General features: G+C 40.8%; 1 protein-coding gene across 1 annotated transcript; it reads left to right on the forward strand.

Moving 5' to 3' along the window:
- The first annotated feature begins 296 nt into the window (after positions 1-296).
- Positions 297-24,493, forward strand: dync1i1a (dynein cytoplasmic 1 intermediate chain 1a). Its single transcript, XM_077743428.1, has 18 exons — positions 297-568; positions 780-914; positions 987-1,101; positions 1,254-1,341; positions 1,894-1,935; positions 2,901-2,960; positions 3,056-3,171; positions 11,477-11,566; positions 13,027-13,201; positions 13,275-13,374; positions 13,912-14,037; positions 17,139-17,285; positions 17,562-17,675; positions 17,739-17,872; positions 17,949-18,093; positions 19,615-19,755; positions 21,324-21,449; positions 22,483-24,493. Exons 2-18 carry the CDS (start codon positions 795-797, stop codon positions 22,591-22,593), a joined length of 1,950 nt encoding a protein of 649 aa, XP_077599554.1. The 5' UTR covers positions 297-568; positions 780-794; the 3' UTR covers positions 22,594-24,493.
- Positions 24,494-24,506: the final 13 nt, after the last annotated feature.

Raw genomic sequence — 24,506 nt, forward strand, 5'->3', positions numbered from 1 at the left:
CATCCAACGTCCAATGGGAGAGTCAAAGGTCCAGCAAAGGGCGGTACCTGAAAGAAAAACATTATCCATGGTTTAGCAAAGTACAATGTCAGACACCTATGCCTCCTACATTGAGAAAATAAAATGTAAATTAGAAAAAATACCTATATGAGGGAACATTTTACTTATAGTAGGTAGTATCTGGGCAATTCTGTTCTTAGAATGTCCAGAAGGAGGCACTGTTGAGACACTATAATGCACTTATAATAATGTCCAGAAGAGGGCAGTGTGACAAAAGTCATCACAATAGAGTCTTGTCTGAGGAGGTTGGATTTTCTCATCCTTTCTCAGCAGCATTCTTTGCCACCGCATCTGGACCACCTGCCTTACATCCCTTTCGAGTCATCTCCATGTGAAATGCAACGTGTCAGTCCTAGCTTTATGTAAACATCACCTAAAGGTTCTCCAGAGGCTTATTAAACGAGTGTTTAAATGTCATCTTGATCAAGGATGCACTGAAACCTATGAGCGTAGCAGTGAGACAGCATCTTTTTGCCGTGACACATCATTTTCAACTCAAGTGGACAAGGTATGACGGGAATATTTTGGCTAAATGAATTAAAAATGCATGCAAAGAGATCAATGATTTGAACCACAAGCTGACATTAGAATTAACATCTGAAATGGACTATATTGGCTTTGCATGGTAAATTCCTTCTACAAATCATGTTAGGTATATTGCAAGGTTATCATTTGAATGCATATTATGGAAAATAATGGTAAAACATATCTTTCTACAGCCCCTATTTAAGACCATGTCGGACAAAAGTGACTTAAAAGCAGAATTGGAACGCAAGAAGCAGCGCCTCGCCCAGATCCGAGAGGAAAAAAAACGAAAAGAAGAAGAGAGGAAGAAGAAAGAGGTAACTAAAAAAGTAAGTTGATGACACAGCATTGAAGTCAACACATTTGGATGCTTAAAACTATTTTTGGATGATGACGTGCAGGCAGAAAGCCAACAGAAAAGTGAGGCCACCACGGAGGACTCAGACTTGAACCGCAAACGTCGAGAAACTGAGGCCTTGCTGCAGAGTATTGGTATTTCACCTGAACCCCCGTTAGGTAAAGACTTAACCTTATTGCATTTTGTTCATATTTCTGAAAAGACAACTGATAATTGGGAATTATACCATCTGAAAAGTGGAGTTACATGTTTTTGTTGTTGTTAATTTCCGTGTATTATCATTTGGGACTTGTATTTTTTATGATTTCAGTGCCAAATACATTGTCCCCATCCAAATCTATGAGCACACCTAGCGAAACTGAAAGTCAAGATTCGGCTGATGGTGGACCAGCAGGCAGGTAAAGACCATCTAATGTCAGATATCATTATTTTTTATCATTTATCTATTTTTTTTTAAATCATGCAAAATGCTATGGAATGGGAGGAATTTGAATTTGTTAGATTTTATTTTGACATTTTCACTCTGCCTTGTTTTCGTTTATCATGCAACAGAATTAGGTAAGAACATAAGTCAATATTATAAAGTTATATCATATTTTTGTATTTTGATAACCACTGCACACATCTAATTTCATCATCTGCTAAAACAAATGCATTCAAATTTGTAGCATTTCAAAAACATATTCAAATTAACATAAAACATTCAGATATAGTGCAAGTTACTTTCTTAAACTAAAGTACTACACTCTATTAATAATTGTATTGTGTACAAGTGTCATCAAGCACATTTTGGAGTCACCTAGGTTGGAATTACGGTAAATATAGCATTTAAATTGGTACCAAAAATGAAAAATTCTTCCAACAAACCCGTTTTAGACTATCAATGTCATTTTGTGCATTTCCATTTGTGCTTAGTGTGTGTGTACATGTGTGTGTGTGACACTTCTTAGGTCAGGTTTCTCAAAAAGCAAGTCAGAGTTCCGAGAATCAAGGTAAGCAAATCCCCTGAAGCGTGGGAACCCAGTACTCAATTGGCAAGGCACCTATTGTATGGCCTTCATGATTTATAGGATCACAACAACACAATTCACTTCTCCTTTTATTTCTTCTGCCGGTAAAATTTCTTTCTGGAGCCAAACCGCCTCCTTCAATTTGTAAAAGATGGCAGTGGCTTGAGCCTTAATCCCAAATTGACAATCTGTGTCATGTCATTTACTGTAAAAAAAAAAAAAACAGCCAATGTGGCAGTTTAATGAAATGGCATGGGTTGAAGGTCTGATAGGTACACTCAGTGGCCCTGAAAGCTATCATCAAAAGATGAAATTTGATTGGCTGTGTAACCATTTTCAAATGGTAGATGTCAACGCCGAGGGTGCTATCAGACTGCCTTTTTTCATTTTTCCTTTGGGGCAAGTTTTCCACATGATCATCATACATGGCAGGTACTTTACCATGTCCATCAAAAATGTCCATGTTCACCTCACATGTGTATTTTATGTTAATCTACAGTGTATGATGATGAACTTCAATGTACAGTCTGTAGGGGGGTTTCAGATTCTTGTTCAAATGCAATTTTCTTGCTAAGGAAAGTAGACTGTGGATTTTAATTATACCACAATTATACGTTTTTAGTGCTAATGTTTTCTGTTATGGGTTGAAGAAAAAAAATCTGACAAAACTCATCAGTTATTTTCATTTAAAGTAATTATTACTATTGTGCTATAGTTACAGATCATAATTAAATTAATCTAATGAATCCTTTTTTTTAAATATTAAAAAATGCTAACAGAAACCCTTTAGATAGCTCTTGTAAACGTTGTACTACTGTAATAATTGCAACAATATTGGATCAATCACCATGAATGGCAGCCAATGAGTGAACCTAGCCTAGGAACAAGGATGTATAAAGTCATATGTGGACTGTAAAGGTTTATTAACGACAGATTTTTTTCTTCAGAACCCTCCAATGGGACACAGACCCCACTGTACTGCAGCTTCAAGCCGATTCGGAGCTTGGGTACGTAATCTACATCCAAAAATCTACACAAAAAAGCCTATTACAGGTTTTGCACTCTTCCAAATAATTCTAAAAGCACTTTTTCAACCAACCAGGCGAAGACTGCAAAAACTAGGGGCCTCTAAGATCACTCAAGTGGATTTCCAACCTAAAGAACTGGTCTTATACAGCAAGGAGACCCAAACACCGCTCACCGCTCATCTATCTGAAGGTGAATATTTGACCCTAACGTAACACCACCACCACCACCACAAAATAAGTCCAAAAACAGACTTTGCTGGGGCACCCCCAAAAAGTCTCACATTGCAGTAAACTGTAGACTTTGGGTGGTTGAATATGATACCGTCCATTTACAGCCCGTAAAGCTGGGGCGACTTAAAAATCTCCCAAAAAGAGAGAAAAGGGCAAAGAGGCAATGTCTGCCTGTCACTTGTTGTGTCTTCAAACACAGCACATAATGGTTGTGACTCCCCATGCTAAGTAGAACCAGGACGCCCCATTGAAAAACGACCCAAAAAACACCATTTTTGGCGCTCTTTGAGCTTTTTGAGCGTCAAAAGCAAACTTCAGGCTACATCTCTCTAACCGTGTTTACATTTTCGTCGAGGCGTGCTAAGCACCGCGTGCGCGCGCATCTTAAGACGTCTAAACGCATCCATATGTCAACGTGGAGACAGAAGCTAGGTTTCATTTTCAATAAAAAAAATGGAAATCAAATATCATAGCCTGTAAATTAATTTTCAGTAAACGATATGCATATGCACACATTGTGTTCACATGTTATTTAGTGCTTTTGCATGTGGCGGTGATCTATTCCTAGATCTGTCGAGGAAATGGGAGGGGCAAAGGCGGGATGCTGATGAGGATAGACTTTGTGTGTATGTGTGTGTGTGTGTGTTAGTTGGTACATAGAAGGGGGCACTGGAATCCACACCAGACCATCTATTATAATGACAGGAAGCAGGAAGTACAACCCCTAGAGTCACATGGCTGCCAGCTGTCTAGCTAACTGGAGGGAGGAAGATAGAGATGATAGAGAGTCCATGTGTGTGTGTGTGTGTGTGTGTGTGTGTGTGTGTGTGTGTGTGTGTGTGTGTGTGTGTGTGTGTGTGAGTAGCACAACATCTGGGAACCAGAACTGGGCCGGACTGTTCCATAGGGATCTGACCCTGGCCTTAGGAGACCTTTATTTGCAGATAACTAACTACAAAGTCGGTGTGTGTGTGTGTGTGAGATGGAAGCACCTGTCTGTGTTTTTGGCCGTCTGGTGGCGTGTTTGTTTAGTCCAGATTTTGTTGATTGCTATTCTGGATTGTAGACAAATGTGTTTTTTTGATCTTTTTTTGGGGGGGGAGTTGAGGCAATAAATATATTAATATGTATTTTGTGGAAGAGTCATCAATTGGTGACAGTGTTAATGAGTAGTTTTAAAAATATGCATTTGTTTTATGAAAGAAATAAAAATATCTGAGATTAGTATTAATGTGGAGGGTAGGGTAGAATAATGGGTATCATTATGTTATTAGTATTGTTTTTTTTATTTTAAAAAATGTGTCCACTCTTATTTTTGAATGCCAATTGTTATGACTTATTTAATTTTATTCATTTTTTGATGATTTAGAGCTATCATAAATGAACTTGACTTTAGAGAAAGTGGGAAAAACATAGTGAGTACTTAAATTATGGCTATTTAACCAAGATATTAATCTATATTTGTGTATTTATGTCTATGTTATCCCTACTTTCAACTTCTGACCTATATCAATGAGTATGTTCTTGATTAAATATTAGTGGGGCTTAAAATTTTCTCTCATGACTTTCAAGAAAACGTTCAATATCGACATTGTGTGTCACTTTTCTTAATCACTTTAAGCCAATCTGAGTTTCTAATGGCTTTTCCTTCCTCATGCTACATTTGCAACCCCCCCACACATCAATTTGATTCTTTCTAATCACGAGTCGTCGTCAACTTGTTCCTCTTTTCCCAATAGCTGCTTAGTCTATCCGTCCCGAGTGTCCATTGTGTCGCTCAATAGGATTAGCTGTGAATCACTAATTTACTGTTTTCTTACTAGATTTCAATGGGAATGCTTGTTGTACAACCGTGGAAATATAAAGCAAGTAACTTAATATAACTGAGGTCAAACAAAGTGTGTGCGGATTGTGGTTTTGATACTTTGCGTTTCATAACGTTTTTGAAATTTTAAAAAAGCGCATTTTTTCAAATTTGTGTGTGATTTTCTCGCTTAAATTGCAATTACATCTGGATACAATTAAATGCTAATTATGCATAAAACCTCACCCACAATTAGAGCTATTCTCTACTTTTAAACAAGCATATCTATAACAAAACATTTGAAGTATTTAATAATTTTGACACGTGCCCAGAGCAAACATTGACGTAATTTTTCCCAGTAAAAAAGACTGGTTTCTCCCCTTTAAAAACCTACTTTGACGTATTTAGTCTCCCATTGGCTAAAAGCAAAGTTAATACCGCGACTTGATTCAAACGATCCCAGTCGGCAGATAACGATCTAAAAGTTGGGATGTTGGCAGGCGAAAGAAAGGTCGAGGAAATGCTAGCATGCAGTTGCGCACGTAGCCCCGCCAATGAGGGTCAACGTGGGTCCAAGTCGGATCACCCTCGCTATCTACGGTCCGCCATTGCTACGTGCAATGTCCACTTTCAGACCAGCGGAAACTAAGAGTTACGATTCCATCGGTAATTGTTTGCAGTGAACCGCAAGCACGTCATTAGCAAAAAAATAAATAAATCAAAGCTTTCTGTGTGTTCTAATGCGATATAGCAAGTTTGGAAAAACCCTTCTTTGGGTCAAAAGTTCAAAAAGTCTGCAGAAAGTGTTGTTTTTTTTGGGTTGTTGTATATTTGGATATGGCTGTTGTTGGCCTCTTACTGTCTGGCGTTCCTTATCGGGTTTTCTGGACCATTAGTTTGCACGCTTGGTTCAACTTTGGGTTTAAGTAGTTGGTCATTAATGTAATCCGAGGGTGAATTTAAGGCTTAAAAATGATCCTGGAGCGTTAGTAGAATTGATTTTCTTTAATGTAAAGTTAAAGGCGAGGATAAGAGTTGAAAAGATAGGAAGTAAGATGTATTAAGGTTTGTGTTGGGATAAATCGACCACCCACAACCTTTAGCTCTATTGTATGTAATCCTGTAATGGATCGCTCCAGTTAATCTTATTGAAGTGATCCTAAACACCATCAGATTAGTTTGGAAATACTTTGTTATTTCTACCTTTACTGCAGGTGCCCTTACACTAATTTATTATAAAATCTGTAACGTTGAGTAGTCTGTAAACTTTAGTTTGTAGTTTAAAAGATTTCAATTTTGCTGTCAAGCAAATAAAAAATGCAAAAATAATGAATATATATTTTAATATTTTGTATTTTTTTTGCTGATGGTGTAATTCAACAGAATAATTAGTAAGGGTAATATTCACATTATATTTAAATGCAATGTATAACTGTCCCATTTTTTATGATATCATGTTGTCATAGCAGAAGTATTTCCAAGTACTTTTTAAGTAGTATTATAAAAAAATACTACATTTCAGAATAAAAGTACATTATGACAATTGAAAAAAAATATCATGAAGAAAAATAGCCTCATTGCAATATCGTTATTTTGTTTTTGTTTTTCATTTAAAACAAATAGCTGACATCCAATTGACACTAATATAATAATAATAATACCTGAAATGGCATATTTTACTATACACAGGTGACACCCTATGAACTATGAATAAAGTATGATTTAAAATCTATAAAATACAGTCCTATAAATCCCACCTGTTGCTAAAATAGCATAAGTTAGCTAACCTGACAAACTACAGATCCAAAACGACATCCCCATACTAACCATACTGTCGAATCAAAGTCAACGTAACGCGAATACAATACAAAACAGACGTGCGGGCTTTGTGGCCACTTTTCAAGGTTTTGCAAAAGACGTGTGCGGTTTCAAGACTTTTGTATGGTTAGGTAGTTACTGTATATGTTGGAGTATTTGAGTGTATGCAAGCCACATATGGAAGTCGTTCTCTGGTCCATTGTTGTTGTTCCAGCCAGGCGGCTTCAACTGCAGGCCGCATGTATGTTACGTACGTGTGTGCGTGTGTGTACGCGTGTTTTGTCAAGGCAAAACTCACAAGGAGGGGAACAACCACAAGAAGTGTACCCAGAGGAAGCCGAACAAAATGTACTTTGGTGTTATGACAAATTCAGGCCACTCAAAGCACATGTAGGGAATTGGGACTTTTTGGTTGAAGTTTTTTTTCCCTTTAAGACAATACAAAAGGAGTTTTTGGATTATGAGTCGATTGGAGGGATCAGACAGTGTCAATGTCAAGGGTTTTGACTAAAATGGGGATGGGAGAAAGACAGAGAAGACAAAAGATCAAGCCAAACTTGTAAACTTCTAAAAATGGGCCTATTTTCGTATAAAACAATATTTGCTAGCGTTGTGCTTACTTACAACCGTGACCGTTAAACCACCAAGACCTGAATTACACCCGATGGAGGCCCAAAACCAGAAAAATAAGAGGGTCAAGACAAGGACAAAGACCTTGTAAGACAAGACTGAATATTTGGAGAACTGAGATTAGGACCAGGACAAAAAGAAAACTAGTCTAGTTTTGAATATTTGAAGACCTTTGGAGGGATAGTTAAATAGTACATGTTTGTGTTGTAAACAACAACATAGTACTTTCCCCTGGGTGGTCCCACTTGCACTACAAGATCATTTTAAAGCCTCCAGAGGTCTCATTTAAGACGCTTTGAGGTTCCTCACCACGGCCCGCCCGTAACCTCTGGCCGGTTTCATGTTTTTCTGACCACTTTATACTTTTATTTTTACTTTTTTTGCCTAGGAAATGATGCTTAAGTCAGTGAATCAACATACGAAGAAAAAAAATGAAGCATATTAACATCTCAAGTGCCAAGATAGACGGGCACAAACATAATCTGTCTGTGGTTATTGGGGGAGGGGGGGGGGGGCATTAGAAATGTAATATGGCCTGAAATGAACTGTTCTAGCAGCAGTCCAGGACTTAATTTCCAAATCCTCATCATGATTTTATGGCCTGCCACTTGAAGGCAAAGAAATGTGATGACTTTGCTGGTTCACTTGAACTTGACATTTCCTCCCTAAAAAAAAAAGTAGGCATGACCAGTAGGGGGCACTCTTGCCATAGAAAGCAATACTGTCAGTTTAGTGCAAAAGTGAGTGTCTGAGGTTTTTGTCACAAATAGGATTTGAAATAGTAGTTGGTTAGGCTGGAATCATTCATTTTCTGAAGGGTTTATCCTCACAGAGGTCGCAGGGGGTGCTGGAGCCTAGTCTAACATGAAATGGTGGTCAGCCAATCCAATGGGAAACGAGGAAATGGACAACCAATTGTAGTTAGGAGGCAATTTAGAGTGTTTAATAGGCCAATGTGCATGTTTTTGGGGTCCGGAGTACCCGGAGAAAACCCACGCAATTGTATGTTGCAGTATTTGTTAATGAGACAAAAATGTCTGCCTTGTGTTGATTCGATGCCACGGCTGGGAATTTATGTAAGGCCGTTGACTCGCTCTGGTTGGCTTGGAAAGTTTGAAGTCATGGGTTTTAATCAGGGCCTTGCGGTCGGGCTCGCAGCAGGCCGTGGTGGTGTGTGCTATGATGGCGAAGTTTAAAGATGCTGGTCTGGGAATGGGCCAAGATCGGGTGCCACCAGAAAAAAAGAGAGAGAGAGAGAGGAAAGAGGGGGGAAAAGATAGGACAGAGAGAGAGACGCATGCCCGCAGACCACCAAAAGGCTGAATAGACGGCTTTAAGGGAATCCGATTACATGAGGGCATGCACGTGGGCTCGCCATTTGGAGATGGACGGTGGACTCACTCCATTATTGGGAAGAAATTTAGTGGGGGGGGGGGATCAACTAAGTAAATCATCTTGTGGTTTTTGGGATACGCACATTTGCATCAGCTGATGCTCTTTTGGCATATGTATTTGTTAGGATTTTTTTCTTTATCAGAAGAAATAAAGTACATTTTCCACTATGGTTGCAAATGTAATTGAAACCTTGATGAGACTGTCATAAAGTTAATTTAGTATCAAACTCAAGGCCACTTCTGCACCAAATTTTATAGCCAAGCTCCCAAAAAAAAGTAATAACTCCTAAAAATCGGCAATGTTCTCCAACCCAATTTCATGCAAATTGTCGCAATTTATAACTTAAGAAATTTCCTAGATTTAAGACCATTTTTAAGACTATCAAAATTCAAACTTTCAAAACCCTGCGCCAATAGCACGCTAACAGAAAAGCAATCCTATATATATTATAGTGAATAAGAGCAAATAAAAAGTATCCTCTATGATTTGTGTGACATTTAGATTGCGGCGACAATCGTTTTGGTACTTGTAGTACAAGGCTTAAATTGCATTAAATTGAATGAATAAAAATAAGACAATTACCCTGTTTCATGGGGTTATAAGTAACATATGCTTTAGGGGAGAAGATGGCGCGCATGTGTGTGTCTCTTGACAATACTTGTTCGCAATGTGTGTGTGTGTTTTCGTCTATGTGTGTGTGTGTGTGTCGTGCCACGGCCACATTAGAGAAAGCTTTCAAGTCGCCGCGGCCGCCTCCTACTCGTCCGCGTAGTGCTTGTGTTGTGGTCTGTTGAGCAGGCAACCTCCCCAGGACCCCCGCCAACTGTTTATATGAGCATGCCATTATGTATGTATTTATGATCTTCTCCTCAAAATCCCCCACAATGCATCTGTTCTACTTCCGTCAGCACGTCCCATCGCGGATCTAAAATGTCTTTTATTAGGATTGAGGTATATTTGACAGGAAAAAATTTGGTGGCGCCAATGCAAAATGCCTGATTAAAACTGCAATATGCTTTGATCATTTAAAATGTTACATCTTTATTTTAAAAAGGGAAATAATTGAAATAGTAAAACCTATTTTAAATGTCTTATAAAAAAAATCCCCCAAAAATCCACCCTAACCCAAACACAATCCCCTTCCCAGTCCTTTTTTTACAGCTTCCCTGTTTTTTTCCATCATAAAATACTGGCAACCCCAGCAAATTTACCTAGCGTCACTTTTTTTCCCTTTTTTTTTTTTACAGCGCACTGAAACGTGAGCGGATTGAACGATAACAATAAAGAATAAGATTTGCCGCTTGAAATATCAGCAGCAGCAGCCAGCGAAGTCATTATCAGCTCAGGCATGTCCGAGCGCTAAACGCTCGTCGGTCTGACTCTGTCGGCAAGCTTGATTCCGGCGCTTTAACGCTGCCCCGGGCCGTCCTCCAGCTGAGTAAAACACACCCTGACATTGTGCGTCGGCCGGGGCAAGATATCTCACGTCTGAGAGTGCCATGTAGTCACTTCCTCCCACTGGACTAAGCACCCGTTGTGGCTTTGACCCCACGCCAGTTAACCCCTCGGCACCCCTGGCACCGTGGGCGAGCACCCCGCGCGTGCGTGTTGGCAGAGCGCAGGTGTCCCCGCGAAAAACTCCCCACCCCTGATCTTGGCATCTGTTTCAGAAGGAGGGGAAGTCGGCCAGGGTTACCAATACAAGGCCTGAGGGGAGTCATGGGGGGGATTTTGGGGGGTCAGTGGCTGACAAGCAGGTGTCTGTGTTGACAGTAACCTTTCATGCTTGAACTCCAACCTCTTTCTGAACACACACACACACACACACTGAAAAAATCCGGGAGAGTCAAGTGTAATTGCCCGGCCTGATTGAAGGAGGGGTTTGGGGGGTGTAAAGGGAATCCCCTTTTTACACATACATACCATGGTGAGGGGTCAAAGGTCAGAGAGGGAGCGCATGCAACTTTTTCTATTTCCGGCCTTATGTGTGTGTGTTTGTTATGTTCAGATATGGGCATCTTAGCAACAAAGCGTTGAGTGAAGTCAGTGGCATTAGTAGACAGTAAAGATAAAGTAAGAAAAAGTTAAGATGAGGGTATGACAGAGCAAGGTGAGGGTGTCTTTCTGACATTTTAATTTACAATAACTAACATTGACTATAATGTACAATGTAGAAAAAAAATGGCTGAGTTAGGACCTACCGTATGCATGCATATATATGTATGTATATATGTGCTTATATATGTGTATGTATATATGTGCTTATATATATGTATGTGTATGTACATATGTGCTAATATATGCTAATATATGTATGTGTATGTATATGTTTAAATATTTTTAAGTATTTAGTATGGGTTAATGCTATATTATTTATGTATGATTTTTTTTTGAGGGGTGGAAAAAAAAATCTGTCATTTACATCAACATGTTGGTAAATGAGTCATTTTCCCAAGTCAGGTGTACTTGTAAGTGTCTGGCAATGATTATTTTGGTACCAAGGGGTTGAGAAGGAGGCGCTCAGTGGGAGGTCAGAGAAAATTGGAACAGCTGTTGATTAACACGAGTGCTCTCTCTCTCTCTCTCTCTCTTTTGTTTTTCAACTCTCGCTCGGCAGAGGAGGAAGAGGAGGATGAAGAACTGGTGGAAACCAAGGAAGGCTTGGACTCGGAAATGCAAGATGAAGATGACAAGGAAAATAAAGAAGGTACAAAAAAATATTCACTCCCACTCCTCCCAAAAAAAGAATTGGAATACTACCTTTCGAATTACATCAATATAAAATGTGATATTTTAGTTCCCCCCACAAAACTGCATTGATTTGAGCTTAGCACAAAAGTACAATGAATGAAGATGAATATGCGTTTGTAAATCAATGTAAAAGTCAAACAATAAGCACCATCTATCTTATACTAACATCACTATTGAAGTAGAAAAGAAACCACTTGAAAAGGATTGGACGCCAATGGCAGTAACGGACTACAATCTCATTCACTCTTCTTCAATTTCTTGCCTAACATGTCGTCACCCAACATGGCCTCCTTTTGAGGCCCCCACCGTATCAGATGAAAGCGCACGAGTGGGTTACACGCGGGGTTAAAAGCCATCTGCCCTATCAGCTCTTCGGCATGTAGAGGTCAGCAGTGATTATTAAAAACCCTGGCCATGACCCCCCCAAACGTCGCTTCAAAGCTAAGAACCCCAGAACAATGCTCTATTTTTTTGCCTTGACCGCACCCAAACGCGACTGGTTCATGTCTGGAAAAACACACGTACGATCATAAATAATGATTGGTCGCCCTCCATCTCTGCTGTTGGATGCGTTTCAATCAATTCCGTCTTTTTCTGACAAAACATTCCGTTCAAAGGGAGGCGCTTTTGTTTTGAATCCGATTTGTGAAGTGATTTAACGTTCATTAGGGAGTGTTTGTAGTTTATTGAGCCCTGTGTGGGGTTCTGGTTTTGGTTCTGATAGATTGAGCCAGATTCAATCTGCTATGAGGAGTACACCATGTCGTCCATGTTGACATACTTGAACGTGCTGTTCTTTACTTGTCGTGCCGTGGTTTTTTTAACAGAAGGGCGCGACTAACTCAATTGTCACGGACGCTATAGATTTATTCATCTGTTCCTTTTACATGCCTGCACGTCCGAACGAGGGTGCTGGAGTCTAGCCCAGCTAGCGGGTATGTCTGATAAGGCAAAGACTACTACGCAAAAAAAAATGCTAACTCGACACAAGAAGGCCAGACTTGGGAAGGACAAACTTTTGGTCTTATAACTCTGAAAGGGGACATGCTAACTACCTTGTGTGGGTTTTTGCTGGGTATTCTTGTTTCCTACTACAAGCCTGAAAGCATTAATGCCAAATTAACCCTTTAAGTTGCCCCATAAGTATGAGTATTTGATATTTTATACGTCATTGTGTATTTTGGTCTTATAACTATGAAAGGGGACATGCTAACTACCTTTTGTGGGTTTTTGCCGGGTATTCTTGTTTCCACAAGCCTGAAAGCATTAATGTTAAATTAACCCTTTATGTTGCCCCTAGGTAGGAGTGTTTGATATTTTATATGTCATTGTGTATATGGTATATTGATTGCATTGTTATGTAAAAAATGACGAATAAAGGTTAACCTTAGAAATTTGAAATGATTCCTACCACAGCGAGTTCTTTCCCGGTTCTGCGGGAGTTGACGGAAGAGGAGAGGCAGCAAATCCTGCACTCGTCCGACTTTCAGAATTTCTTCGACTGCAGCATCCGAGTGATGGAGCGAGCCTTGGCCGAGAGCGCCGATATCTTCTTCGATTACGGCGGCAGAGATCTGGAAGACAAAGATGGGTGCGACTTAAAGCAAGGGATATAATACCAAGTGGACTTTATTGTTCCTAAACCATCTTGTGTTTATTTTTAGCGATCTGGCCGGAGGATCCAGCTTGTCGTTGACCCGACTTTTCTACGACGAACATTGGTCTAAACATCGTGTTGTCACTTGTCTTGACTGGTCACCTCAAGTAAGTTCTTCTAATTTAATGCTAAAAAGTCTTTTAATGCAAAATGGGGGAAATGGATCAAGTTCTACCACAACATAAAATAAGTATATAAATAAAAGTGGCACAGTGGCATTCTTTTTTATTTAAATATCTTCTAGTAGTTATACTTCTAATATTCAAACAATAAAAGACTGGCACAGTATTAGTGATAATTAATATTAAAAAATTGACATATTTCAATGTATTGCGCTTTATTTTGGAATAATTTGTGACTTGCAATGACCATATTAAGAAATGTTATTGCTATTGTTATTGGCTAATTATTTTCCAGTATTTCACTAGTTTTATTATTTTAAATATAAATAAAAGTTTTTTTATGTACCTTAAGTTTGTATCATGTAGTAACTTATTACACTGCTATTTTTTTATCATAGATATTCCATATGCAGTGAACCACTGTTTATATCTAATAATAATATTGATTTACAATCATTTTTCGCCATATACAATAAATTACCCAGTACTATTTTAAAGTAGAGTATTGTGTTTTCATGGTAGTATCCAGAGTTGCTGGTTACTTCCTACAACAATAACGAAGACGCTCCCCACGAACCAGATGGCGTCGCCTTGGTATGGAATATTAAATTCAAAAAGGCTACACCGGAATACATCTTTCACTGTCAGGTAACATCTTTTTTTTTTTATAATCAGTAATAATAATAAGAAAAAAAGGGGAAAATGGCTATGGGCTTTGCTCTTTTTTTTTCAAATTCACCAAAACACGCTCATTCGTCATGCGTTACGACAAGAAAATTCTTTCTGCCGGGAAAGAAAAACACGGACAGGTATGACGTTAATAGCAAGTGACATTGAGAAAACGTTAGACGTTTGCTTGATGAGTGGGCGAGGGGTGGGGGTGGTGGTCTTACAAACCCCCCCTGGGGACGGGCAAAGTCTCCAAGAAAGTTCTCGGTAGTAAAAATGACGCGGCCTACCACTTCCTAATCCCACGCCGCCACATATGTTGGCCCACCCACACACAGCCCTCCTAAATTTCACAATTGTGAAGGTATTTAAACAAAAAAAATTACTAATTCCTACTAAATAATTATTGAAAAACACTTTCTGTATTTGTAATTAGGGTTAAATGTGTATGGAATGGTGACAGGCTCTGTAATATCCGAAAATCTGGATTTTTCTGGACCGATTTTTGCATGGCAAGAAAATCGAATTTTTAAAAAGTCAAAGGAAGCCTTGCATTTTTTTTTTGGGTCCAGTGTTCTCCTCTCTGTCTGGCAAAACAGAGACTGCGGTCGCTATTTTCTCTTCCCTTGGCGAAAACCGCAGAGTGACAAAATCTGTGGGGTGTCATAAACTCGCCGAGTCAGGGGAGGTGGCGGCGTTGGCGGCGAGATTCCGAAAGAAGACGCACCCATCTGGTTCTGATAAGCCCCAAAGTGGAAACCAGATGAGTGTGGTAAGAATAGAGGTGTGGATCCATCTACTGTCCCCCCCAATGGCTTGACTCCCTTGGTACTCTAGCTCCGTCACCCCAAATGGACTTCAGAAGCACTTTGTTAGCCGAGAAGGCAAAAAAAAACCTCCATCTTTCACCCTGAACCAAAAACTTGACTTGAACCCTCTTAATTAGCTGCTATTGACGATGATAGACGAACCAGAACCACTTTAAAAAATGAACTGTTTCCAAATTGTCACTTTAGTCATTTACAAACCCAAAGGAAAGGTTTTGTTACAATTCATTTCACGTGGAACGTAAAGACAACCCTGCGACCTGTCGCACCCGTCGCCCGCCCCCTTTGCTTCCTGTCTGTCAAAAAGTTGATGTGGCGAGGGGGTGTCGAACCATGGCGCATTTGAGATGAGATGAAAAAAAAATGTCAGGCCTGATTTGCCCACGCTATCCCATGTGAGAGTTGTTAAGGTGTTATTTAGACAGATGTGCTAGCTAGCTCGCTGTCCAGATGGACCAATAGAAATGTAGGTGAAGGATTGGTGGGTTTTAAAAATAACACTTTGGAAGATATAGCCATGCCAAACAGTCTCGAATTGTGTACCAGGGGTGCTTGGACGTTTGGTCGCCGGTCATTTGGTGACAGAGAGTTTAATGTTGAAACCAGCTCTAGAAATTATATTCATGAGAGAGTTTAATATCTAAGAGAGAAGTTAAATATCTAAGTACTGTTTAATATCTAAGTACTGTTTAATATCTAAGTACTGTTTAATATCTGAGTATTGTTTAATATCTAAGTACTTTTTAATATCTGAGTACTGTTTAATATCTAAGTACTGTTTAATATCTAAGTACTGTTTAATATCTAACTACTGTTTAATATCCAAGTACTGTTTAATATCCAAGTACTGTTTAATATCTAAGTACTGTTTAACATCTAAGTACTGCTTAATATCTAAGTACTGTTTAATATCTAAGTACTGTTTAATATCCAAGTACTGTTTAATATCCAAGTACTGTTTAATATCTAAGTACTGTTGAAACCAGCGCTCATAATTAAATTTATAAGAGAGTTTAATATCTAAGAGAGAGAGTTTGATATCTAAGTACAGTTTAAAATCTAAATACTACGATCCACAATGAAGTCAATCATCATTTCCTATAACAATGCTGAAATGGGGAATCCACTTTAAATCTGAAATGGGTTATCTTGTAAGGCAAACAGATGCAAACATAATAAGTGTTTGAATCTCAAATCAAAACAAAAAGACTGAAAAATGGACACTTTGTCAATGAGGCCGAAACAATAAAGTATTTCATCTTCCGCGACGTTAACTATTACTGCACTTGATTTTCCATAGCGGCAGCCACAGTAGCCGTAACATTGGCAACATTTCCATTCCATTTCCAATAATAGCTCGCTCGCGATGGGTACGCCGGCGGTGCCGTCAATAAAGTCGTATCCCGCTTTATCCAATTGTACAAATAAACGTAGGGAGAAGGGGCCTCCCCCGGTCGGAGTACCGGCGACTCTATTTCCACCGCAGAAGTTGAGTTTATTTGGAGTTTTGACATCTGAAGCAAGTCCCTCGCCATTCCTACGCCAGCTAGGACTCTTCAAAAGTAACCATAAAAAGAGAGAAAGAGTGTTTGCTTTCCTTTTGCTTTCTTTTCCAGTCCGCTTGACAAAATGGACTTAGAGTCGCCTGCTTTGCACATGGACAGAGCCAAAGTGGGATTGAGCCACAGAAAATGGGCTATAGTTATCAAAACGTGACACTAACAGGTGCCTATTTTGTCCACCTATTTTACTATTATTGAAAAATAAAACTGAAAAAATGTCTTTGTGCGATGCTGTCCTAAGAATAGCCGCTTAGATTGGCTACGGGTCATGGGGGTGCCGGCGAGAGCATCCAAGAGGAACCCAAACGCAATAAACACAACGTTGAGCCGCCGTCATGTGTGCGTGGGTTAAAGGGGGGTGCTTGTCATGATGGAGGCTACAGTGAGCGCTCCACTGGCTGCTGGGCTTTTTTGATGCTGTAATGTGAAACGGCTAAGGGGGACCAGGACCACAATTGCCCTCTTTGTCCTCCATAGTCACCCTCTCGCTCATCATCTCGCTGGCCGTCTCGTCTCGGCCCGTTTGCCACCCAGCGCCAACATTTCGTCACTCCTGGTTATATCTATGGCGTTGTTTATGAAATTGCTGCAGAAAGACTATTGACTTTATATGCTACTTATTAGAAGTAGCATTACAGGTACGTTTGAAGAGATTTTTTTAGAAAATTCATCTATTTTTTTCTTTTTACAGTCTCCGGTGGTGTCAGTGGGTTTTGCCAGATTTCACCCAAACCTAGTGGTGGGGGGGACCTATTCGGGACAGATTGTCTTATGGGACAACCGCAGCCATAGACGCACCCCCGTTCAGAGGACGCCACTGTCGGCTGCGGCGCACACTGTAAGTATTTGGATCCAAAAACTATATTGCACATTAAAAACAGGAGTCACATCTAATCAGTGCTACCATGGCATAGCGCGCGGTTAGCTTAAAGTGGTTGCCAAATAATGAGGCCTTTGCTCATTGGGCGAGAGCGGGTGGCGCTGATTACTGAAAGGATTCTTTGTGTGGGCCGGCTCGCAAATCGATTACTACCATGGATTTGAGTCTGAGAACACAATGACGTCATGAGCTTTTTTTGGGGTATTGACTTGAAATTTTGTGTTTTCTACGGAGCACCCCGTGTACTGCGTCAATGTAGTCGGCACGCAGAACGCCAACAACCTGATCACCGTTTCTACCGATGGACGGATGTGTTCTTGGAGTTTGGACATGCTATCCCAGCCTCAGGTACGCAAAACATCCCGTAAAGATCGGAAACTAGAAAATGGGCTGACTTTTTTGGGTCTTTAGGAGAGCATGGAGTTAGTGTACAATAAATCCAAAGCGGTGGCCGTGACCGGAATGGCCTTCCCGACCGGAGACGTTAACAACTACGTCGTCGGTAGCGAAGAGGGAACTGTTTACACGGCATCCAGACACGGAAGGTGGGTTAACACGCTCATTAAAACAATATGATTGGGTGAAGAAGTTTGAAATTGGAATTTTTTGTCCTCCTTTTAGTAAGGCAGGGATTTGCGAGATGTTTGAGGGCCACCAGGGGCCCGTGACAGGGATCAGCTGCCATAACGCTGTAGGCACCGTGGACTTTTCCCACTTGTTTATCACCTCCTCTTTTGATTGGACGGTCAAATTGTGGAGCACGAAGGTAGGTGGATTGTTTTTAACTTCTAGACAATCAAAATAGTTGTCAATGGACTTCGTAAAGGCACTTTATTGGGGAAAAAAGTACTGCAAAGGGAAATGATGAGTACTCTATACTATTTGAAGTGATGACAATACTAGAATCCATTCAAGTAACTTATGTTACTTATGTCAGAATTTGGGAATTCCCTTTTGAATACCAAGGGAATGCATTCAAGGCTATTATTCGTGTTTGTACGCGGCCTTGCGGAATACCTCTGTGGATACGTATAGTAGGCGTACGTGTTTGTGCAGATGGATGCTCTTACATCCCTCAAAGTCTGCTTACCTAAAAAAAAAATACCCCCAGGGTTTAGTACTCACTACCCTCCAATCGTGGCTTTCGCAAACTAGAGTAGGACACGCAACCACACATTTATAGGTCGCCGTCTCCATCCAGTTTGGAAATGCACTCGGTTAATGTTGTTTTGCGTTGCGTATTTCAAATAGTGCGGTTAATAGAAACATTTGGATTCTGACCAAGAGAGGCTTGACTTCCATATGCATGACATGAAGTCTTAAGGCCGACAACTCCAGAGTGGATGGATGGATAACATGTTATTGTGCCACTTAAGCTTTTCGAAGAACTCCGAGTGAGACGAGCTTTAACTGAAGGGAGATGGAAAAGTTGGGTTCCAAAAGATTAGCATGGAAGCTATACTGGCTGGCATTTTAAGATATTTTTATGCATTGGAAAGAATTTAAATACCGTTTTACTTATGTTCCACAAGCGAATATTGGTCAAAGCATTATTTTAAGGAGGAAGAACTGTATTTTTAGTTGATGTTTTATGAGGAAGATAGCGATTTGGAGCTTTTGAGCAACCACAAAATAGTCCTCCAAGAAAATGCAACCTAAGATTACAATAGATGTCCAGTCCTTATGTTGTGAATTTCAATGAGTGAACCTCATTGATGAGCCAAGATGGCAGCACTACCTTACAGTGACTGCATTCTTACTTAACTTAGTTACAAAAAAATGCTTATATTTTTTATTTATTTATTTTAAAATGTCATAATTTACAGCATTGGTGCAACACTACAAAAAACTACTCTAAAATGTCTCAGGAATTGATAACATCACACTATTTTTTTATAGACGGCGTCCCTACATCGCATCATCTCGTGGCATGTTTTGGTCCTCCATCTTTTTTTGCTATCTGTTGTTCCGGACAGCTGTCGGTTATGTGGAGTACACCTTGTGGAGGGTCCCTCCCTCTCTTTCATCTCTCCCAGCGGTTTTATGGCGCTGTGTGAATGTGCGAGGCTTTTTAATTAGCCCGTGCACCCAGACAGGCCCCAAGGCTGAGGCAGCGCCACTCAGTCTGTAGCAGCCTCACTCCCTCTTTTCCCGCGTTCCCTTTTTTTTTTCTTCTTCTTCTTCTTTTTTTATCTTCTCCGTCTGTCTATGTCGAGTCAAAAAAGTCCAAATACTTCTTCTCTCCAGCTGTTTGGTAGCGCCATAAACATGCCGTGATGTCTTTCAGCAAAACAAACCACTCTACTCGTTTGAGGACAACGCCGACTACGTCTACGACGTGATGTGGTCGCCAGTACACCCAGCCATCTTCGCTTCGGTGGACGGCATGGGCCGCCTGGATCTGTGGAACCTCAACAACGACACGGAGGTGCGTGTGTGGTGTCTTTTCCGTGACTGAAGGTGGCCGGGGGGCCGTTGACGTGAGTCCCCGGGGGCCCCGTTGCTACGCCTTGACGTGAACCGCACGAGCAAACACCGCCCCGGTCGCCCCGTGGGCGTTTCCCGCAAGCTCTGGCTTTAAATCACAGCGGGTGACATCCACTCCCCACATTCCGACATGCCTGTGTCCAACATTCACGCAAGCAAAGCACTTGGACGCCATGTTCCTGGGTGTGGAGATGCCACAAGATGGAAGCAAAGTGTAGTTTGGTGTTCATGAAGCGCCTCAATTGAGTTCAACAAAGTTTGGTGGCTCCAAAATCAGAATAAGTTTTGGAACACTGAGATTGTTTTGGGATGCAAAGCAGGCAGTGATATTTTCTGAGGTGATAGTTTATTCATCAATTACACAGAAAAGTCATATGTGTCATAGAGGAAAACAAAAAAACACCCAAATCTAAAGGGTTGATCACCATCTCAAGTCTTCCAAATCTCCATTTTACCTTCTCAAATGCTTTCCAGTCTATTTCAAAGCTCTGCTCTTAAGTGAATAGGAACAAAAATCACACTCATTGCAAGTTCCTAAGAAAAAAAAATAACATCCTTTGTGCCTGTTCTATGTATTACGCAGCTAAAAGCACTGATAAAAGAGTCTTCCTGGCTCTGGGTTACCATAGTAACAAGACCCAACATCACGACATGGCCAGGTCGCACGTACTACATTTCAATGGCGAAATCAAAACGCGATTTCATGACAGTGGCTTCTGCATTTCCCCGCAGACGAGCAAATTTCCCATGGTTCCCTCAACAGGGGCCTTTTTCTCTAACAGAGGAAGAGTTCATTACAAGCGTCCTAACTCGCCTAACAATGTGCTTTATGAGAAGCATTTGCTGGCACGCCCGCAAAGCACACGCGGAGAGACACGCAGTCTAATAGCAACAGGCTTCCATTGTTAGCGTCATATTAAAAACACACAGTCATAACAACGTTAACGGAGAAGTGCCGAGCGCCTGGTTCTCATTTCCAGCAGATCTTCACACACACACGCACACAGTTATATACAGTCAATTGAAAGTACTCTGTTGTTGCGATCCGCTCGGGCGGAGTTGCCGACTACGCCGGGCTAATGGCAGCCAGTCTGTGGTTAGAACCGCTTCAAAAAAATAATAATAAATAAAAACTCAGAAGCAGAAGCCGCGACTTTGTGTGCGAGGTGTCACCGTGCCAAGGCTTACGTCTACATTGATGACATGTGTCAGACTTGCCTGCCATATGTCACTAACACATTCAATAGAAATACTTCAAATCTAGTGTAAAAGTCTGCCTGGAGCCCAACTTGATTGGGCGTCTATTGTAGTCAATGGCAGCTAATGAGGTCAAAATTTGACAGTGGGGTTCTATAGATGTGATAGTTGGTTCTACCACATTGTGGGTTGGTAGAACACTGGATTGGGGGTCTGATAAGGCAATAACTGAAAATGTTCAGGATAGATATGATTTTTGGACATGCTAAATTTTGGGTAAAAATGTATGGATGAAAAATGTTTGTTTGGTAGGTCCCGACAGCTAGCGTGACCATTGAAGGCGCGTCGGCGCTCAACAGAGTGCGCTGGTCGTCCGGAGGGAAGGAAGTGGCCGTGGGGGACTCGGAAGGCCGAGTTTGGGTCTACGACACTGGAGAGGTATTTTAAATTACGTCTTTGTGCTAAAATGGATATCTTACAACACACCATTAAACAACAAGTCACCAGAATATGACAAACAATTTACCACCAAAAAATATTTACCGCAAATTCCCATATAAATCAACTCACAATAACTCATTTTAGACGTAAATGCACAAAAAAGTTGGACAATTCCTACAAAAAACAACATCCAATCATCTTTCTACTGTAAATTGAACCCAATTCCACACTGAGTGGACGTCCAATCCAATTAAAGCTCACTCATTGTCCCCCCTTTGAAAGAATCGGACGCCTGGCGCCGTCCACGGCAGCCCGCGAGTTAATGACACGGGACGCCGCCAACTTTGGGTGAGCGACAAAGTGCTAAATTGCATACATGTAACTGAAGGAGGCTTTAAGAGAGCGTGCTGTCCACGCTGGACAAACTAAAAATATGGAGTATGCTCGACTCTACAGTAGAAATCCCCGCAAACACCGCAAGGGATCATTTTCCGTCTTTGGGCCCAGCGTGTTTACCCAAACGTCACGAGCGTTACGGGTGCGTGCGTTTGATCCCCCCTTCTTCTTCTCCTTCCATGTTTTTTTGCGGGTGTCCTTGTAAAGTGGCTTCCACGTGACTGAACGCAGTCCAGTGGTAACCTTGACAGCAAAAGCACATTTTGGCTTCCCAAGTAGCAGGATAATGACTAACATGAAAATATACAACAATGTGGAGATGTACTTTACCGTCATTTTCTACTAAAAAATCCATGGCAGCTTATATAGGGATTTTTTACAGTCTAATTAGGTACAGATTTTGATGTGAATATCCCATAATATTATATGGACACCTGTGGCTTATACATATATATATACATATATAAAAAAGAACTAGAGGAAATCTTATCTTATACAGATTGTTTTTGCATTAAGTCATTCGCCACTAGCCTCTCCCAGTAAAAATGGATTGGACGCCAACCGCCATTACTGACAGCCTGTAGGTTAAAACACAAAATGCAAATATTTAATGAACTTTATTGTTTCTCTCTAGCTGTCGGTGGCCCGTAACGACGAATGGAGCCGCCTGGCCCGCACCCTAATGGAGATTCGCGCCAACATCGCAGATGGCGAAGAGGAGGGGCTTATGGAGCTGGCTTCGTAGAACTTATCGGAACCTCGCTGTGCTTTTCTTATCGTCAAGTGTAGCATGTTGGTATCAGTTCCTCCACTTAATGTACATCCAACATTGCGATATTTCAATATTTTCTGAGTTCACTGGTGGCTAACGCTAAAATGTAGCTTTATGACGTGTGCCGTCAAACTCTCTAGCTGGGTCTATGGACTCGTTTACTGTTTACAAAAGCCACTGTCACGTCACATTTTGCTTCTCGCATGCGGTATTCCGTGGGTGTTCCAGAGAAGAGACATTTGTACACTGAAAACTCCTGGAATAAATACCCAAATGGAAATTTTATTCCCAGGTTTTGTCCAATCCACCAATCCAATCTCAATGAAGTGATATTTCAAGACGACACCACTTGTTGGATTGCGCAAATGACTCAAAACGACTCCCAAACGACTCCCAAATGACTCCCAAATGACTCCCAAACGACTCCCAAACGACTCCCAAATGCCAAATGATGGACAAAACACTCTGTTTCGTATTTAAAATGGCCGAATACATCTAAAAATGTACCAATACGGGTGGACCGAGCGCACGGGAGGCGGTCTGGTCGGACTATGTTAGCGCCCCCGCGGCGCCGCAATCGAGAGTGTGCTCAATATGGCAGACGTTACAAAGTGGATGGCTAGTTTCAAATCAGACTTTGGCGAATGAGATCTGAGAATCTATTCACGGGAGCATTCGAGTCGAATTATTTTTTTGAAGCAACACGCCAGCGACGCGGTGGGTTAAGCGTCGAGCCGGATGTCCGCCAGGTGGTTATTTCATCACTAGTCCTTTGTCGTCCTCCCCCGCAGACAATGGAAAGTAATGAGCGCAACGCACACTGCCAAAGTGACCAGGGGGACGGAGGGCAGCGAGGATATTGCGCCCCGGCGCCCCCCGGCCACTTGTACATGAATGGGTTCAATCATGGACGGCGCCATCATTACCATCAACTGGACTTATTGCAACTTTTTGCTTTTTTGCCACGACCAAATGAGCCCTATTCAGAGTTGGACCACCTGCGCTGGGCTCCGCCACCAAATGGCGTGTTGTGTGGCCAAGACAAGTCGGCCAATGGCGCTTTGCTCCTTCACCGCCATTGACGGACGGTGATGGGACTTTGAGTGGGAGGTCTTTGAAAGACAAGGCCGTGGGAGGACACACTTGTTGTTTTTTTAAATTGACTACATTTAAAAATACATAGAAATATAATGGGATTGCCAAACATTTTGATTGATAGTACTATTGTTCTTAGTGCCTTTAATTTAATTAATTTATTATTTTATTATTGTTATTATTCACATTAATTTGAATCTAAATAAATAAATAAGGGTTTAATTTTTTTTAATATTTTATAGTGAATAAATTATGGGATTTAATGTTTTATTTATTTTTTTAATATTTTAAAAGTAAACAAATTCCGGGATTTAATGTGTTTTATTTATTTTTAAAATATTTTAAAAGTAAACAAATTCCCAGGATTTAATGAAACGCATTATCCCATCACTGCCACTCCTCCCATTCCAAACTGATTGGACGCCAAAGGTACTGAAACTTGATCATTACATAAAAAAATAGTTGAAATTTCCCAGGACAAACCAAGCAAGTAATTCAATTTCCTGCACTGACCGTCAAAGGCTAATAGCCAAAATACCAAAACCGTCAATAATTACATGCAAAAAACAAGGAGGACGGTTAAAAAAATATTTAAAGTTGTGGCGCTGACGACGACAGGCAAATGGCGTCTCTCGTCTGTGGCTTCCAGTCTGGTGGTGGGACGCAGAGGAAAAATGACGATGATGAATTATGATTTTTCCAAGTTACGCTGCTGTCTCTTTATGCTAATGTTTTGGCCTAAAACCAACTGACAGAGCCATTGTGCCGCATTCTCGTTCAAAATGATTAGA

The sequence above is a fragment of the Stigmatopora nigra genome, chromosome 21 (genome assembly GCF_051989575.1).
Source record: "Stigmatopora nigra isolate UIUO_SnigA chromosome 21, RoL_Snig_1.1, whole genome shotgun sequence".
Classification (NCBI taxonomy): domain Eukaryota; kingdom Metazoa; phylum Chordata; class Actinopteri; order Syngnathiformes; family Syngnathidae; genus Stigmatopora; species Stigmatopora nigra.

Bases quoted from the DNA above. Each gene is read 5' to 3' on its own strand.
- dync1i1a (XM_077743428.1), top strand. From the start codon at position 795: ATGTCGGACAAAAGTGACTTAAAAGCAGAATTGGAACGCAAGAAGCAG. The intron at 1,102-1,253 runs GTAAAGACTTAA...TTATGATTTCAG, and splicing joins TTCACCTGAACCCCCGTTAG to TGCCAAATACATTGTCCCCA. The intron at 13,202-13,274 runs GTGCGACTTAAA...GTTTATTTTTAG, and splicing joins GATCTGGAAGACAAAGATGG to CGATCTGGCCGGAGGATCCA.